Source organism: Bos mutus, chromosome 5 (assembly GCF_027580195.1).
Source record: "Bos mutus isolate GX-2022 chromosome 5, NWIPB_WYAK_1.1, whole genome shotgun sequence".
In the NCBI taxonomy this organism is placed as follows: domain Eukaryota; kingdom Metazoa; phylum Chordata; class Mammalia; order Artiodactyla; family Bovidae; genus Bos; species Bos mutus.
In genome coordinates, this window is record NC_091621.1 from 42,974,217 (window position 1) to 42,991,485 (window position 17,269).

Sequence of the window (17,269 nt, forward strand, 5' to 3'; positions counted from 1 at the left end):
GGTATTTCCATATAATAATGAAAGATTGACTAGGTTTTACTCCCTCATGTTGTAAAATACTTAACTACTGGCTACATTTTGAACATAGAGTTGGTTTAAATGAAGTGGCAACCAGTTGAATTTTTAAAGGTTTGCTATAATGATATTGAAAGCTTAAGCATTTTGGTGGATGAATTTTGTGTTAGAAGATTTGCATATACTACGTAGAAATAGAATGCTTTTTATTTTTAATGAAATTAGTATCTAATAACATTTTGAGTCTTACATATAAGACAAAGTAGTGGTAAAATCATGCACAAAATGTACATTTACATATATCCTATTATCTGTGTATTTAAAGGAAATTAGCCTACTTAATCATTAGTGCTTTTAAAGAAGAGGACATAGCATATGATTTTAGCAGGTGGTGTTTTGTGTAAGAATCTAATAAGAACTGATGGTTTTCCAGGCTTTAGTCCTGAAAAGTCATGTTCTGGGTTTAAATAATAGAAAGCATAGAGGGCTGTTAGAGAGTTGGTCCAATCCTTTGGACATTTGAATGCTTTCAATATTCCTAGGAAGATACAGTGCTCTAAAATTAAGCAATGAAAAGAATATAAAAAGATAGAAGTAGGTTTTTTTTTTTCCTTAAAGTATAGTTGTTTTACAGTGTTAACTAATTTCTGCTGTACAGCAAAATACATACATATATATATGTTCTTTTTTATATTCTTTTCCATTATGTTTTATCAGAGAATATTGAATATAATTCCTTGTGCTGTACAGTAAGACCGTGTTTATCCATTCTTTATATAATAGATTGCATCTACTAACCCCAAACTCCCAATCCATCTCCCTTCCCCACACACATACACCTTGGGTACCACAAGTCTATTGAGAGAGAGAAATTTAAGGAGTGTGACTCACATCAGGTTTACTACCAGTAATACAAATGTGGAGCCATATATATATATATATATCCCATTTTGTGTAGTTCCTGTCTTCAAATTTAGATTACTATTACTTAGTACTTTGAGTTTTCATTAAAGGAATAAGTAGTTATCACATTTTTTAAGTATTGACGACTGTGTTTTACAAAGTGGTATTCAGGTGTTTTTAGTATTACTGCTGATTTGTTAATTTGTTAGTTGCTTGATAAAATATATAATTTTAAAACTGAAATGAAATCTGTCTAAACAAACAAGAATAGATAAGTTGAAAGTATTTATTAGACCATGTGTAGCTGAATTCTAAAAAAGTAAAAAAAAAAAGTTTTCTGGTGATTTTAATTTGTGCATACTTCGTGGCTTATTCTTAAAACAATATGTAGAGTTTACTACCTGTGGTAATTAGGTGTTAACTTTTTCTCTCTTGTTTTCTACCATCAGGGGAAAGCAACTCAGCAATTTCTACAGAAGAACTAAAAGAGTGTTTAAAGAAACAATTAGAATTCTGTTTCTCACGGTACACTATCATTTTTTAATTAACATTCTCTTCTTTTGAATTGTTTGATTATGTAAAATACCAATGAAATATTAGACTGGTACAAATATAATTGGTTTCAGACCATGAATTTTAAATCATTATAGCAAGACTCAAACACATGTTTATTAATCAAAATAGGACCCATTACAGTCAACACATTTTTGCCAACGAGAATTAAGTTTATTTAGTCCTGTAGTGTAAAAATTTGTGCTTCAGTATTTGACAAACTCTTGGAAAGCATCTTCTGCTTCCTGCTGGTTGTAGAAGCATTTTCGCTGCAAAAAGTTGTCTAGATGCTTGAAGAAGTGGTAGTGAGTTGGCGAGAATCAGGTGAACGTGGTGGATGAGGCAAAACTTTGTAGCCCATTTCGTTCAACTTTTTAAGGGTTGGTTGTGCAATGTGCAGTCAGGTGTTGTGGAAAAGAATTGGGCCCTTTCTGTTGACTAGTGCTGGCTGCAGGAATTTTGCAGTTTTGGTTCATCTCATAGATTTACTGAGCATATTTCTCAGATGTAATGGTTTCACTGGAGTTCAGAAAGCTGTAGTGGATCAGACTGGCAGCAGACAATGAAACAGTGATCATGACTTTTTTAGTGCAAGTTTGGTGCTGCTTTTTGGTCCAGCCACTGAGCTGGTGATCGCCAGTTGTCATATAAAATCCACTTTTCATCACATGTTGCAATCTGATCGAGAAATAATTCATTGTTGTCTACACTAAGAGAAGATGACCCTTCGAAATGACGATTATTTTGATTTTTGGTCAGCTCACGAGGCACCCACTTACTGAGGTTTTTCACCTATCCAATTTGCTTCAAGTGCTGAATGGCTGTAGAATGGTCAATGTTGAGTTCTTTGGCAACTTTCTTGTGTAGTTGTAAGAGGATCAGCTTCGATGATTGCTGTCAGTTGGTCATTGTCAACTTCAGATGGCCAGCCGTTGCCCTCCTTGTCTTCAAGGCTCTCTTCTTCATTGCCAAACTTTGTGAACCACCATTGTACTGTACGTTCATTGGCAGTTCCTAGGCCAAATGTGTTGTTGATGTTGCGAGTTGTCTCCACTGCTTTACAACCCATTTTGAACCCAAGAAAATCTCTCGAGTTTGCATTTTGTCTAACATCATTTCCATAGTCTAAAATAAATCTAAAATACACAGCAAATAAAAAGTCATTAGCAAGAAACATGCATTAAAATGATGTATAACATAACCACATTTAAGAATGTGTTCCAGTATCAAATGGCGGAGTTCAACAGTGTAAAACCACAGTTACTTTTGCACCAACCTAATAGAATGGAAAATGGGTTTTTAATTTCCTTTGGTAATGTATTTTGGTATCATTCTGCAGTATATTTCTTAACTAGATTTAAAGATGTAGTCTCCAATCGAATATGTAAAGGATCTATTCTCAGTAGAAAAAATAATGAAATTTCAGTTGGATATTTTTCCTATAATCATATTCATTTTTAGGGTTCTTAAGTTATCTCTTAATTATAGTTGTAGTAGTTTGCTCTTACAACGTTTGATCATGGAGTTCTTTTTTTAATAAGATGACTTAATAAGATTGTTTGATAAGACGGGTATGGAATTTTTTTTTTTATTTATAAGGGTATAGAATTTATATTACCAATTATTTCTTAGAAAAGGCAAACATTTTAAGATGTCTTGTTTACAGATAAGAATTCAGAATTATGTAGGTATATTTATAGCTTAGATGTATAAAATTTCAATTCGTAGAACTTCCCCTTCCAGAAGAGATAGAAGTTGGATATGCTTGCAGTGTAATGTCTTCTGTTTTTCAGAGGAGGACTAGTAAACCAGTTTTTTAAGCTAGCAACCTGGATTTTGTTAGACTTGTTTATTTCTTTATATAGAATACATATTGACTTGGGTTTAATTGATTCATCTTGAATATCTCCCTTTTCTTCTCCTTTTTATTCTTTGCCTTGGTAGTCTAGTATAGGGCCCTAGTTCTATAAAAGACCTGTGGCTTTTCTCTAGTCATTTGCGCCTGTGATGCAATTCATTTTGTGTAACATACTTACCGTAGTTATTTTAAAATCTTTGCCTACTAACTGGATCATTTGTTTGTTTGCCTATATTTCTTGAGTTTTTTTTCCTCTTAATTCTCTATTCATAACTTCTTACTTTTTGCATGTCTTACGCATTTTGATTATAATTTGGACACTACATATGCTGGCCACACCATATAAAAAGAAACTAGAAGCTGCAAGTGCCATAATTTTTCTCTCTAGACAAGGTTTGAGCTTTCTTCTGGTTGGCAGTAGCAGATTGATTTCTTTAATCTAGTCAGGAATTGAGCTGAGTCAGGGCTGAACAGCCATTTTAAATCAACTCGATCTACCTCTGATTTATCTCTGTTCTTTTGTCATGACCCTCTTAGGCTTTTGATTTGGAAACGCAGTTTTCTGTTTCAGGACTGATAAGAGTCCTGAAACACCAAGGGAGATTTAGTTCCATTGTTCAGAGGTTTGAGATGAGCTCTTTAGCCTCTTATTTTGTACAGCTTCAAAATTTGGCAGATGTCTTATCAAGAAGACCTATCTTAGGTTTGATGCAAGGTTCCTTCTTCCACTGGGACTGCCACAGGACCATAAAGATTCTACTCTGCTTTTTCAGCCTGGCTCCCAGCCTCCCATTTCCTCCTTAGAACTCAATAAATCTCATATGGAGGAAAATTAGCTGTGTGTTGGAGGCTCCTAACCCTAACCCTGTGCAAATGCCTGAGATAGAGCCCTGCTAGTTTCCTTCTGGTCCAGGATCTGCACATACCCTCGGAAAAGAAACATCATCTTCTTGGAATTTCATTTTGTCCCTGTAGCTTCCACAGCTCTCCTTATCACCAAAAACATGACTTTTTGGTAATCTACCCAAGCTTTTTTAGTTGTTGCAACATGAGCTGTAGCTTATCATGATCTGCCACATGCTACTCAGAACTATGAAACAGTACAAACTGGCTGGGCATTTAAGATTTATAGCTCAGCAAACTTGCCACTGAGACATACTAGATTTAGTCATGAACATATTAGGTATTAGGTCTTATCTCTTCATGGCAAATAGATGGGGGGAAAGTGAAAACTGTCAGATTTCATTTTCTTGGGCTCCAAAATCAATGCAGATGGTGACTACATTCATGAAATTAGAAGACGCTTGCTCCTTGGAAGAAGAGCTGTAACAAATCCAGATAGTGTATTAAAAAGCAGAGACATCATTTTGCTGAGAGTGGTCTGAAAAAGCTATGGTTTTTCCAGTAGTCGTGTATGTATGTGAGAGTTGGACCATAAAGAAGGCTGAGCAGTGAAGAATTGATGCTTTTGAACTGGTGCTGAAGAAGACTCTTGAGAATCCCTTGGATAGCAAGGAGATCAAACCAGTCTTTCCTAAAGGCAATCAACACTGAACATTTCATTGGAAGGACTGGTGCTGAAGCTCCAATACTTTGGCCACCTGATCGGAAGAGCCGATTCATTGGAAAAGACGCTGATGCTGGGAAAGATTGAGGGCAAGAGGAGAAGGGGACGACAGAGGATGAGATGGTTGGATGGCATCACTGACTCAGAGGACATGAGTTTGAGGAAATTCTGGGAGATAGTGAAGGACAGGGAAGACTGGAGTGCTGCAGTTCGTGGAGTCACAGAGTCAGACACAACTGAGCGACTGAACAATATTAGGTATTAGTCGTAATCCTAGATGTTATATATCTATTATTTGACATAACTTCTGACAAGGTACGGTTTCTTTAAGGGTGTGCCATTCTGTTTTATAAGAATAGACCTGCTGAAAGTCTCAGTCGATTTAGAATGCAGTCTTTTAGTTGTACTCATGTTTATAGTAGTCTTGTTTTCAGGTTCTTAAGGAATAAGACAGTATGTTCTAATGTCCTTTCTTTTGTGCTGAAGTGAATTTGTCACTGTTATCCTCTGTATTCTTTTCCCCCCCAAGACAAATAACCGCTGTTTGTTGACAGTTATAACCTTAAAGTAATTAATACTCTATTTTAGTATAATTTTTAATATATTAATTTTATTCAATAATAAATTTAAATGATTTATTTAATATTTATTAATAAAATTTTAATGTTTATTTGATTATGTTGGTTTGTGTGTGTCTTTGTTGCTGCACATGGACTTTCCCTAGTTGTGGCAGGTGGGGGCTACTCTTTGTTGCAGTGCGTGGCTTTCCCATTGTGGTGCCTTCTTGTTGCGAAGCACAGGCTCTGGAGCACATGCCTCAGTAGTGACAGCACTCGGGCTCAGTAGTTGTGGTTCCGTGGGCTTAGTTGCTCCACAGCATGTGGGATCTTTGCAGACCAGGGATCGAACCCATGTCCCCTGCATTAGCAAGCATATTCTTATCCACTGTACCACCAGGGAAGTCCAATTTTAGTATAATTTGAATGTAAAGGCTTTGACCCTACTCTTTGCCAGGCACTAAGTCTTCCCAGGTGTCATTAGTGGTGAAAGAACCCGAATGCCAATGTGGGAGACATAATAGAAGCAGATTCGATCCCTGGGTTGGGAAGATCCCCTGGAGGAAGGCTTGCCAACCCACTCTAGTATTCTTGCCTGGAGAATCCCCTTGGACAGAGGAGCCTGGTGGGCTGCAGTCCAAACAGTTGTAAAGAGTAGGCTTCCTTGCTAGCTCAGCTGGTAAAGAATCTGCCTGCAGTGCAGGAGACCCCAGTTCGATTCCTGGGTCAGGAAGATCCCCTGGAGAAGGGATAGGCTACTCACTGCAGTATTCTTGGGCTTCCCTGGTGGCCCTGATGGTAAAGAATTCACCTGCAATGTGGAATGGATAAAAGTAGAGCTGAGTAAGCAAGGGAGGAGTTGAAACAGGAGTGCTTGGGTGGTTTTAGTTTTAAATAGGGTGGTTATTGAGACAATTTTTAAGCAAAGATTTCTAGCTATAACCATACTGTTCCAAAGTTTTGATGTAAATTATAAGGCAATTTGATTCTCCTTCAGTTTGTTGTTAAACAGGATTTTATGTGTAAGATAGTGTGTGTTTTCCTTTTTAAAAAATGTTTGAGACAGAATCTTTTGTCTTAATTTAAAATGATTTAAATTTGTTATTTTAGCTTTATTATTTAAATTTAAAAGTCAAATGTGCCTATTGAAAATGAAAAACATTAAAAAATTTAAAATCCCTCATGATCCAACTCATGGCTTACACTATATTCTCCATATACATGTTCTGACATCAGTGATAAAGTATGATGATGGAACAAAACTGTATGTAATGTTTTGTGATACACTTTAAGCCTTTTTGCATATCAGTATAATTTGATAAACTCCCTTGTTCAAAACTGTTGGACCCAGTATATTTAGGGATCCAGAAACTTGCCAGAAGTTGTTAAAATGTATTTGTTGCATATTATGTATTTTCATAGTTTACCTTGTTATTTCTGATGGCATAATTTTGTTTTCCTAGATTTAGTGATAAAAGTAAATAAGGCGTCTCTTTTCTTTAGGTGCTTTTTAAAGTTTGTTTGCTTTATAGGACTGTACTTCTCTTATTCCTTTCAGAGAAAATTTGTCAAAGGATCTTTACCTGATATCTCAAATGGACAGTGATCAGTTCGTCCCAATTTGGACAGTTGCTAACATGGAAGAAATTAAAAAACTGACCACAGACCCTGATCTAATTCTTGAAGTTTTGAGATGTATGTAAATCATACCTTTTACTTTACTTTTAAAACAAAAAATTAAATATTCCTTTGATTTCTGATCGTATAGGAAATTGTTTTTAACTCCATGTTTTTTGTTATACTGTGCTAATAATTTTTCTGTTTTTATTGACTGATACATACCTATATCAGTTCTGTACCTTGGTTGTTCATCTTGATACCCATTTACTCATTTAATTATAGGTAATTAAACCTCAGTTTTTTTGGCTGTTAAAATGCTTTATGTATTGTTATCCCACCCTCTAAAGCAATGTGTTTCTTGAACAACAGTAAGAAGTAAACTTCATGGCATAACCTGATATACACACTACATATACAGAACTGAAATGTTAATTATGTAGATTAGTACTGAATGCTTGAAATGAGTTCATTTCTTTTATTCTGAATTTGTTTTTACAACCTGTTAGAGAGTTGCGACCTCCAGTTTAACAAACGCTGCTCTAAAGTTTGGTAAAGAGTTTATATTTTTAGATTGAGGTTTAAGAATTTTTGGTGATAATTGTGTCTTACATCAGCATTTCTTGGTAACCTCTCTCGTATGGGTTTTGTTAACTACTTGAGTAAAGACAGATCTTCACTTTTATATGAAATTTGTTTGAGATGTTTAAAAGTTAAGTACAAAAAGTCCAATAATAGTTTTACATAGGAGTAGGTATTTCCATTCTCAGAGGAATAAAGATATTTATTAAATCTCTGATCGATTGGAAAGATACTTTCTTAAAATGACCCAGTCTTGTCAACATTTAAAGAATTGGCCAAGAGACAGAATTTCGTACCACCAAGGGCTGAAACCTAGGATTTATAAACAAGCCTTCTTCCTTAACAACTGCTTTTATTCTCTCTACTTGCCTGTGCAGGGAGATGTGGAATATTAGGAGGTATTAGAAATAAAAGTTTTGCCTTGTGGTACTACCTTTATTCAGTATTACTCAAAAGCAGCATCTAAAAGGTGGCTTCTGGGTCTCTGTAGTAGTAAGTAAGAGTAAATATGTTAAAATCCCAGAAAGTTTGTAATGATTTCTATATAATTCTTGGTTTCAAGTGCTTCTCAGACTTGAAGAAGAATTTCTTCACATGTCACAGCTTGTTACACTTACCAGAGTAGTGTTTGGCTAGTGTAGGTACGTTGATTTTACTTAAATTCAGTAATTGTATATAGGGAAATACCTTATGAGAAATAATTACCGAGTACTCTGTGAAGGCTTCTTTTCAACTCCAACTCTGTGCCAAGTGACAGAGCAAGTATTCTGAATATTCATTCAGTGATTAACATTGGATGGTGTTCTTTGCATATCAATCTCAAGGTATTTTATTGTGACTGTAATCTTTGAATCTACCACTTAATTTTTTAAAAATATTAGCCTCTGCTGATTGATTTAGTTGGAAGTTGAAATGAATAGTTTTTTAATAGAATTATAGTATCGCTATTTTTCACTTCTGAATGAAATTTTTTTTAAATTTCAGCTTCTCCCATGGTGCAAGTTGATGAGAAGGGTGAGAAAGTGAGACCAAGTCATAAGCGTTGTATTGTGATTCTTAGAGAGATTCCTGAAACAACACCAATAGAGGTAAATCATTAGCATTGTTTAAGCTAAATATTCTTTACTGTTTAAATTGGAGGAGGTAAACAAGCAAGGTTTGTCACTGTTGTCATGTCAATTACTTTGAATAGGGTAAACATTGATGTGCTTTGTAAATTCTGAAATACTGAAAGAATGGCACACAGGGAGGAAAATGATCCAATTCTGTGTTCTTAGAAGGCTAAATTTGACTATTGTAGTGATACTGATTCTCTATTAATTTAATTGAATGCCAATTTAAATAGGCTGTTTTGGAGCTTGATGATTAAACTGAAAGGATTAACTTAGGACTTAAAAATTTGAGTAAGGATTAATGATTTAGGACTGGTTAGCATTCCAGTGTTCTTACCTGGAGAATCCCAGGGACGGGGGAGCCTGGTGGGCTGCCGTCTATGGGGTCGCACAGCGTCGGACACGACTGAAGCGACTTAGCAGCAGCAGCAGCAAAATAATAAAACAAAGCTGCAATCATAAAGATAGTATGGTACAGGTAGAAGGGTAAAATAATATTTTAATGAGACAATAAATCCAGAAATGGGGAGTTACCTGGTGGCCTCGTGGTTAGTATTCAGGGCTTTCATTGCCGTGAGCTGGGTTCAATCTCTGGTTGGGGAACTGAGGTCCTGCAAACCATGTAGCTCAATGAAATGAAATGAATTTAAATAAAAATTGAAATAAAATTTTAAAAGCATTCAATAGGTGTTCTGTTTTTGAAAAATCCAGAAATAGATCCTTTGATGTAACAACATAGTATAATAACATTTATTTAATAATCAGATTTTACCAACTCTTACGTACTATAGTTATTTAAAGCCTAAGGTTTTTTGTTTTGATTTACAAATAAACTGAGCCTTGGAATGGTTAGATAACACATGGACTGTTTTAAGTTACAGAGTCTGGATTCAAACTTAATCTTCTGTTTCCAAAACCCATGTTGTTTAAGCCATGGAGCCTCACATTGAGTTGTCATGTTAAGGATAGAGATGAGGAGGGTTAATCAGTAACTGATATGGTAATTGATTAACCATTTTAAAAAGAATTTTTAGACCCTTGTCACCTATTTGACACATAAGTAGTTAATCTTTTTGCCTGGAGTCATTCAGTATTAAATTTCCAAAAGGATGATTTCCTAAACTTAGAAGCAGTGAGAGAAATTAGAAAAGAAACTGTCACTAGATAGATCTTGGATTTTAAATTATTAATTATATGTCAGAAGTAACAAATTGAATGGAAAATTGCAGAAAGGAAGAATATTTGTAATATTAAGAAAAAATTTCAAGGGTATGAGCCAGAAACTGCCCAGATTTGAATTCCAGCATTTTTATTTACTAGCTCTGTGACCTGGGGTAAGTTACTTAATCTCTTTTTGTGATTGCCATAGTTTTCTCATCTGTTAAATGGAATAATGCATGGGTGCTGTGTCACTCCCCACTGCAGTACTCTTGCCTGGAAAATCCATGCACGGAGGAGCCTGGTGGGCTGCAGTCCATGGGGTCACTAAGAGTCAGACACGACTGAGCGACTTCACTTTCACTTTTCACTTTCATGCATTGGAGAAGGAAATGGCAACCCACTCCAGTGTTCTTGCCTGGAGAATCCCAGGGACGGGGAGCCTGGTGGGCTGCCGTCTATGGGGTTGCACAGAGTCGGACACGACTGAAGCGACTTAGCAGCAGCAGCAGCAGCAACAGCAGCAGCCACTGTGTCAGTTTGGTCCTGTCCAACTCTTTGCCACTCTATGGATGGTAGCCTGCCAGGCTCCTCTGTCCATGGGATTCTACAGGAAAAATAATGGAGTGGGTAGCCATTCCCTTCTCTAGGGAATCTTCTGTTTCCTGCATTGGCAGGCACATTCTTTACCACTAGTGCCACCTGAGAAGCCCAAATGGGATAATTTGTTGTTGTTCAGTCGCTCAGTCGTGGCTGACTCTTTGCTACCCCATGGACAGCAAGCAGCATGCCAGGCTTCCCTGTCCTTCACCATCTCCCAGAGCTTCTTCAGATTCATGTCCTTTGAGTTTGTGATGCCATCCAACCATCTTGTCCTCTGTCGTCCCCTTTTCCTCCTGCTATCAGTCATTCCCAGCATCAGAGTCTTTTCCAATGAGTCGGCTCTTTGCATCAGCTGGCCAGAGTATTGAATCTTCAGCTTCAGCATCAGTCCTGCCAATGAATATTCAGGACTGATTTCCCTTAGGATTGACTGGTTTGATCTTGCATTCCAAGGGACTCTCAAGAGTCTTCTCCAACACCACAGTTCAAAAGCATCAATTCTTCGGTGCTCAGCTTTCTTTATGGTCCAATTCTCATATCTGTACATGACTACTGGAAAACAATAGCTTTGACTGTATGGACCTTTGTTGGCAAAGTAATGTCTCTGGTTTTTAATACGTTGTCTAGGTTTGTCACTGGAGAAGGCACTGGCACCCCACTCCAGTCCTCTTGCCTGGAAAATCCCATGGACAGAGGAGCCTGGTAGGCTGCGGTCCATGGGGTCACTAAGAGTCGGATACGACTGAGCGTCTTCACTTTCACTTTTCACTTTCCTGCATTGGAGAAGGAAATGCAACCCACTCCAGTGTTCTTGCCTGGAGAATCCCAGGGACGGGGGAGCCTGGTGGGCTGCCGTCTATGGGGTCGCACAGAGTCAGACACGACTGAAGCGACTTAGCAGCAGCAGCAGGTTTGTCACAGTTTTTCTTCCAAGGAGCAAACACCTTTTAATTTCATGGCTGCAGTCACCATCCACAGTAATTTTGGAGCCCACGAAAATAAAGTCTGTCACTGTTTCCATTGTTCCCCATCTATTTGCCATGAAGTGATGGAACTGGATGCTTTGATCTTCATCTTTTGAATGTTGAATTTTAAGCCAGCTTTTGCACTCTCATCTTTCACCTTCACCAGGAGGCTCTTTAGTTCCTCTTCACTTTCTTCCATAAGGGTGATGCCATCTGCATATCTGAAGTTATTGATATTTCTCCTGGCAATCTTGATTCCAGCTTGTGCTTCATCCAGCCAGACGTTTTGCATAATGTACTCTGCATGTAAGTTAAATAATCAGGGTGACATTATATAGCCTTGATGTACTCCTTTTCCAGTTTGGAACCAATCCATTGTTCCATATCCAGTTCTAACTGTTGCTTCTTGTTCTGCAGACAGATTTCTCAGAAGGCAGGTAAGGTAGTCTGGAATTCCCACCTCTTTAAGAATTTTGCAGTTTGTTGTGATCCACACAGTCAAAGGCTTCAGTGTAGTCATTAAAGCAGAAGTAGATGTTTTTCTTGAATTCTCTTGCTTTTCCTGTGATCCACCTAATGTTGGCAATTTGATCTCTGGTTTCTCTGCCTTTTTTAAATCCAACTTGTACATCCGGAAGTTTCTCAGTTCACATACTGTTGAAGCCTAGCTTGAAGGATTTTGAGCATTACCTTTCTAGCATGTAAAATTAGGGTGCAGTTATGCAGTGGTTTGAACATTCTTTGGCATTGCTGTTCTTTGGGATTGGAATGAAAAGTGACCTTTTGCAATCATGTGGTCATTGCTGAGTTTTCAAATTTGCTGGGATATTGAGTGCAGCACTTTGGCAGCATCTTTTAGGATTTGAAATAGTTCAGCTGGAATTCCATCACCTCCACTAGCTTTGTTCATAGTGATGCTTCCTAAGGCTCAAACTTCACACTCCAGGATGTCTGGCTGTAGGTGAGTGATCACATCATCAGGGTTATCCAGGTCATTAAGATCTGTTTTGTATAGTTCTGTATATTCTGGCCACCTCTTAATATCTTCTGCTTTTATTAAGTCCATACCATTTCTGTCCTTTATTGTGCCCATCTTTGCAGGAAATGTTCCCTTGGTATCTCTGATTTTCTTAAAGAGATCTCTAGTCTTCCCCATTCTATTGTTTTCCTCTACTTCTTTTCATTGTTCACTTAGGAAGGCTTTCTTATCTCTCTTTGCTATTCTTTGAAACTCTGCATTCAGAGTTCCAAGTGGGATAGTAGTAACGAATGAAATTGTGAGAATTGAGTTATTATATAAAGAGCTTTGAGCAATACTTGGTACATTAGCCATTGTTATTATTTCTGTAGTTACTATAACTCATATTCTGCACACATAGAGTGCTTATACAGATGAAAAACAGCCGATAAAAGAAAGAAAGCAACACACTATTCATTAAAAAAAAAAAAAAGTAAAGGAAGTACAGATGACTAAAATAGCCAGAGAGGGTTGATCTTGGCAATAGTCTCTAAAATTCAAATTAAATTGAGGCGATTTGGATGGTGACCTGAAAGACTGCTATCAGGTAGAATAAATTTTGATTCGTTTATATCCAGACTTCTTATACTTGGGAAAGTAAATCTATGAATATTATTCTTTCTAAAGAATAATAAAAGGATAAAAATAATAGATTATATTAAGATTTAACTAAATTCATTATACTATTTAAAGGAACTGGAAATATCTGAAGAGTATTGATAGAGTTTTGAAGGTAGAAATCAATGGGTGGCAGTCTAATAAAATCTGTCACCGCTTCCACTTTTTCTCCATCTGTTTGCCATGAAGTGATGGGACTGGATGCCATTATCTTAGTTTTTTGAATGTTGAATTTTAAGCCAGCTTTTTCAGTCTCCTCTTTCACCTTCATCAACAGGATCTTTAGTTCCTCTTTACTTTCTTCCAGTAGAGTGGTATCATCTGCATATCTGAGGTTGTTTATAATTCTCCTGGCAATCTTCCATTCAAAGGCTTTAGCGTAGTCAATGAAGCAAAAGTAGATGTTTTTCTGGAATTCCCTTGCTTTCTCTATGATCCAGTGTATGTTGTCAGTTCCATGGGGTTCCTCTTCCTTTTCTAAATCCAACTTGTACATCTAGAAGTTCTCAGTTCATATACGCTGAAGCCTAGCTTAAAGGATTTTGAGTATAACCTTACTAGCACACAAAATGAGCACAATTGTATGGTAGTTTGTACATACTTTGACACTGACCTTCTTTGAGATTGGAATGAAAACTGACCTTTTCCAGTCCTGTGGCCAGTGCTGAGTTTTCCAACTTTGTTGACTTATTGAGTGCAGCACTTTAGCAGCAGCATCTTTTAGGATTTGAAATAGCTCAGCTTGAATTCCAGCACCTTCACTAGCCTTATTTGTAGTAATGCTTCCTAAGGCCAACTTGACTTCATATCCCAGGATATCAGACTCTAGGTGAGAGTGACCAGACCGTTGTGGTTATTATCTTCATTAAGACCTTTGTTGTATAGTTCTGTGTATTCTTGTCACCTCTTTTTAATCTCTCTTACTTCTGTTAGATCCTTACCATTTCTGTCCTTTATCATGCCCGTCCTTTCATGAAATGTTCTTTTATATCTCCAGTTTCCTTGAAGAGATCTCTAGTCTTTCCCATTCTATTGTTTTCCTCTACTTCTTTGCACTGTTAACTTAAGGCCTTCTTATCTCTGCTTTCTATTCTCTGAAACTCTGTGTTCAGTTGGGTGGGTTTCCCTTTCTCTCTTGATTTTTGCTTCTATTCTTGGGCTCCAAAATCACTGCAGATGGTGACTGCAGCCATGAAATTAAAAGACGCTTACTCCTTGGAAGAAAAGTTATGACCAACCTAGACAGCATATTCAAAAGCAGAGACGTTACTTTGCCAACAAAGGCCTGTCTAGTCAAAGCTATGGTTTTTCCAGTAGTCATGTATGGATGTGAGAGTTGGAACTAGAAACAAAGCTGAGCACCAAAGAATTGATGGTTTTGAACTGTAGTGTTGGAGAAGACTCTTGAGAGTCCCTTGGACAGCAAGGAAATCCAACCAGTCCATCCTAAAGGAAATCAGTCCTGAATATTCATTGGAAGGACTGACGCTGAAGCTGAAACTCTAATACTTTGGCCACCTGATGGGAAGAACTGACTCATTTGAAAAGACCCTGATGCTGGGAAGGATTGAGGGTGGGAGGAGAAGGGTACAACAGAGGATGAGATGGTTGGATGGCGTCACTGACTCAATGGACATGAGTTTGAGTAAACTCCAGGAGTTGGTAATGGACAGGGAGGCCTGGCACGCTGTAGTCCATGGTGTTGTAAAGAGTCAGATACGACTGAGCAACTGAACCAAACTGAACTTCCCTCAGCTATGTGTAAAGCCTCCTCAGACAGCCATTTTGCTTTCTTGCATTTCTTTTTCTTGGGGATGGTTTTGGTTACTGCTTCCTGTACAGTGTTACAAACCTCTTGTCCATAGGTCTTCAGGCATTCTTGTCTCCCAGATCTAATCCCTTGAATCCATTTGTCACTTCCACTGTATAATCATAAAGTATCTGATTTATGTCCTACCTGACATAAATGGCCTAGTGGTTTTCTGTACTTTTTAAAATTTGAGCCTGATTTTTGCAATAGGGAGTTGATGATCTGAGTCACAGTCAGGTCCACGTCTTGTTTTTGCTGACTGTAGACATTTGCTCCATCTTTGGCTGCAAAGAATATAATCAGTCTGATTTCAATACTGACCATTTGGTAATGTTCATGTGTAGTCGTCTCTTAGGTTGTTGGGAAAAGGTGTTTGTTATGACCAGCAAGTTCTCTTGACAAAACTCTTTGTTTGCCTTGCCCTGCTTCATTTTGGGCTCCAAGGCCAAACTTGCCTGGAGAAATGCATGAAAATAGTTAGCACCTAGAAAATGCTAATCTAGGACCTTCTCCTTCCCCCACACCTCCCTCCCCCCTCGCATTTTTTTAGATAATGATAGGACTTCAGAGATTTTTCTTTAAGGAAGATTTAGCTTGCCATTAGGACAGAAATTGGAGAAGGCAATGGCAACCCACTCCAGTACTCTCGCCTGGAAAATCCCATGGACAGAGGGGCCTGGTAGGCTGCAGTCCATGGGGTCGCTAAGAGTCGGACACGACTGAGCGACTTCACTTTGACTTTTCACTTTCATGCATTGGAGAAGGAAATGGCAACCCTCTCCAGTGTTCTTGCCTTGAGAATCCCAGGGACCGGGGAGCCTGGTGGGCTGCCGTCTCTGGGGTCACGCAGAGTCGGACACGACTGAAGTGACTTAGCAGCAGTAGGACGGAAATAATTTTTCAGTTTTGCTGATGATAAAATAAGTTTCCTTCCCTAAATCACGCACACAGTTTACACTATGACTATGCATATTCTTCTTTTAGAGCATAATTCTATTCAACAGAAAAATGGGCAGAAGATATAAACAGTTACTAAGTAAAGAAATAGAAAGGACCCAAAGACATGAAGAGGAAAAACTGCCTATTATTGATATATTTTTAGGGTTAACTGAAGTTTTTCATTTTTAGGAAGTAAAAGCTTTGTTTAAAAATGAAAACTGCCCCAAGGTGATAAGCTGTGAGTTTGCGCACAATAGCAACTGGTATATCACTTTCCAGTCAGACACAGATGCACAACAGGTGAGAAGAAAGCTTTTCTTTTGATTTGAACTGCTGGTGAAAAAAGAGATAGTGTGTATTTTAATTGAGAAAAATGTGTGCTTACAGTAATGTTTATCAAGACTTTGGAGAACTTTGTTCACCTTTTTGGTTTTGCTTTTTAATTGGTTTTCTTTTTGATGATCTTCCTAAAGCTTTGTTTCAACATAAGAACCGTTTCTTATCAATAAAAAATTAGCACACAGTTTTCAAATTAACATGTACTCAGTAGTTAGTATTTCTGTTACATAGTAGGCCGCAATATATATAACTTCTGATTCTTGGAATTTTGACATAATGATATTACTCTTGTTAGCATGTTTTATATAAAGATAAGTAAAACTACTTTGAAACAAAAATTTATATAATAACATTTTTAAGTCACTCAGATTTGTCTTAATTCTTCATCTTAGAAGGCTCTCTGAACCTATTTTAAAATTGATATGTAGTGATATTTTGGGTCTTTTCTGAATTTTGTGCATTTTATCTGTAGTGATCCTTAGTAGTTATTACATAATAAATGTTAACTGTAGCTGAGGTCTCACATTTCTGCTTTTTCATTTCCTATCATCTGCATAATGGGGTCACCTTCGGAATTTTTTATGGTTTAGAGATAGTTGGTAATATTAAACCTCTCAATAGAATAATGATTGCTTTAATGAAATATTTGAATGCTAATGAAAGTTCCTTTCTGCTTTGTAACAGGCTTTTAAATACTTAAGAGAAGAAGTTAAGACATTTCAGGGCAAGCCAATCATGGTAAGAAACATTTTTAAGTAGTCCAGTTTCAGACAAGAAAGTTTTTGTTGTCTGTTAACAAAGATGAATGACATTTTATTAATCACATAATGAATTTAAAAAATTTTCTGACTCATATGAAATGCTATTTCATAAAATTAGTTGATAGGACATCAAAATACTTTCTAAATAGCAATAACTTTTGAAAGTATAACTTCAGACAGCATGAAGTTTTAGTTAGATGCTGATTGATAACATGTAAGATAATTGTAGATCTCAAAAGTCAGGAGCAGGAATGAGTTTTTAGCAACGAAGGTGGGAAACATTCCCCATTTTCAA

The 17,269-nt window shown here is 37.2% G+C and overlaps 1 protein-coding gene across 4 annotated transcripts in view; it reads left to right on the top strand.

The window, feature by feature from the left end:
• LARP4 (La ribonucleoprotein 4) overlaps positions 1-17,269 on the top strand; it is a 71,652-nt gene that overhangs the window by 25,751 nt on the left and 28,632 nt on the right. For all 4 annotated transcript variants that reach the window (XM_005892024.2, XM_070370764.1, XM_070370763.1 and 1 more), the window contains 5 exons: positions 1,368-1,443; positions 7,011-7,147; positions 8,636-8,739; positions 16,064-16,174; positions 16,898-16,951. In XM_005892024.2, coding sequence (XP_005892086.1) covers positions 1,368-1,443; positions 7,011-7,147; positions 8,636-8,739; positions 16,064-16,174; positions 16,898-16,951 — 482 coding nt within the window. The remainder of the gene's footprint in view (positions 1-1,367; positions 1,444-7,010; positions 7,148-8,635; positions 8,740-16,063; positions 16,175-16,897; positions 16,952-17,269) is intronic.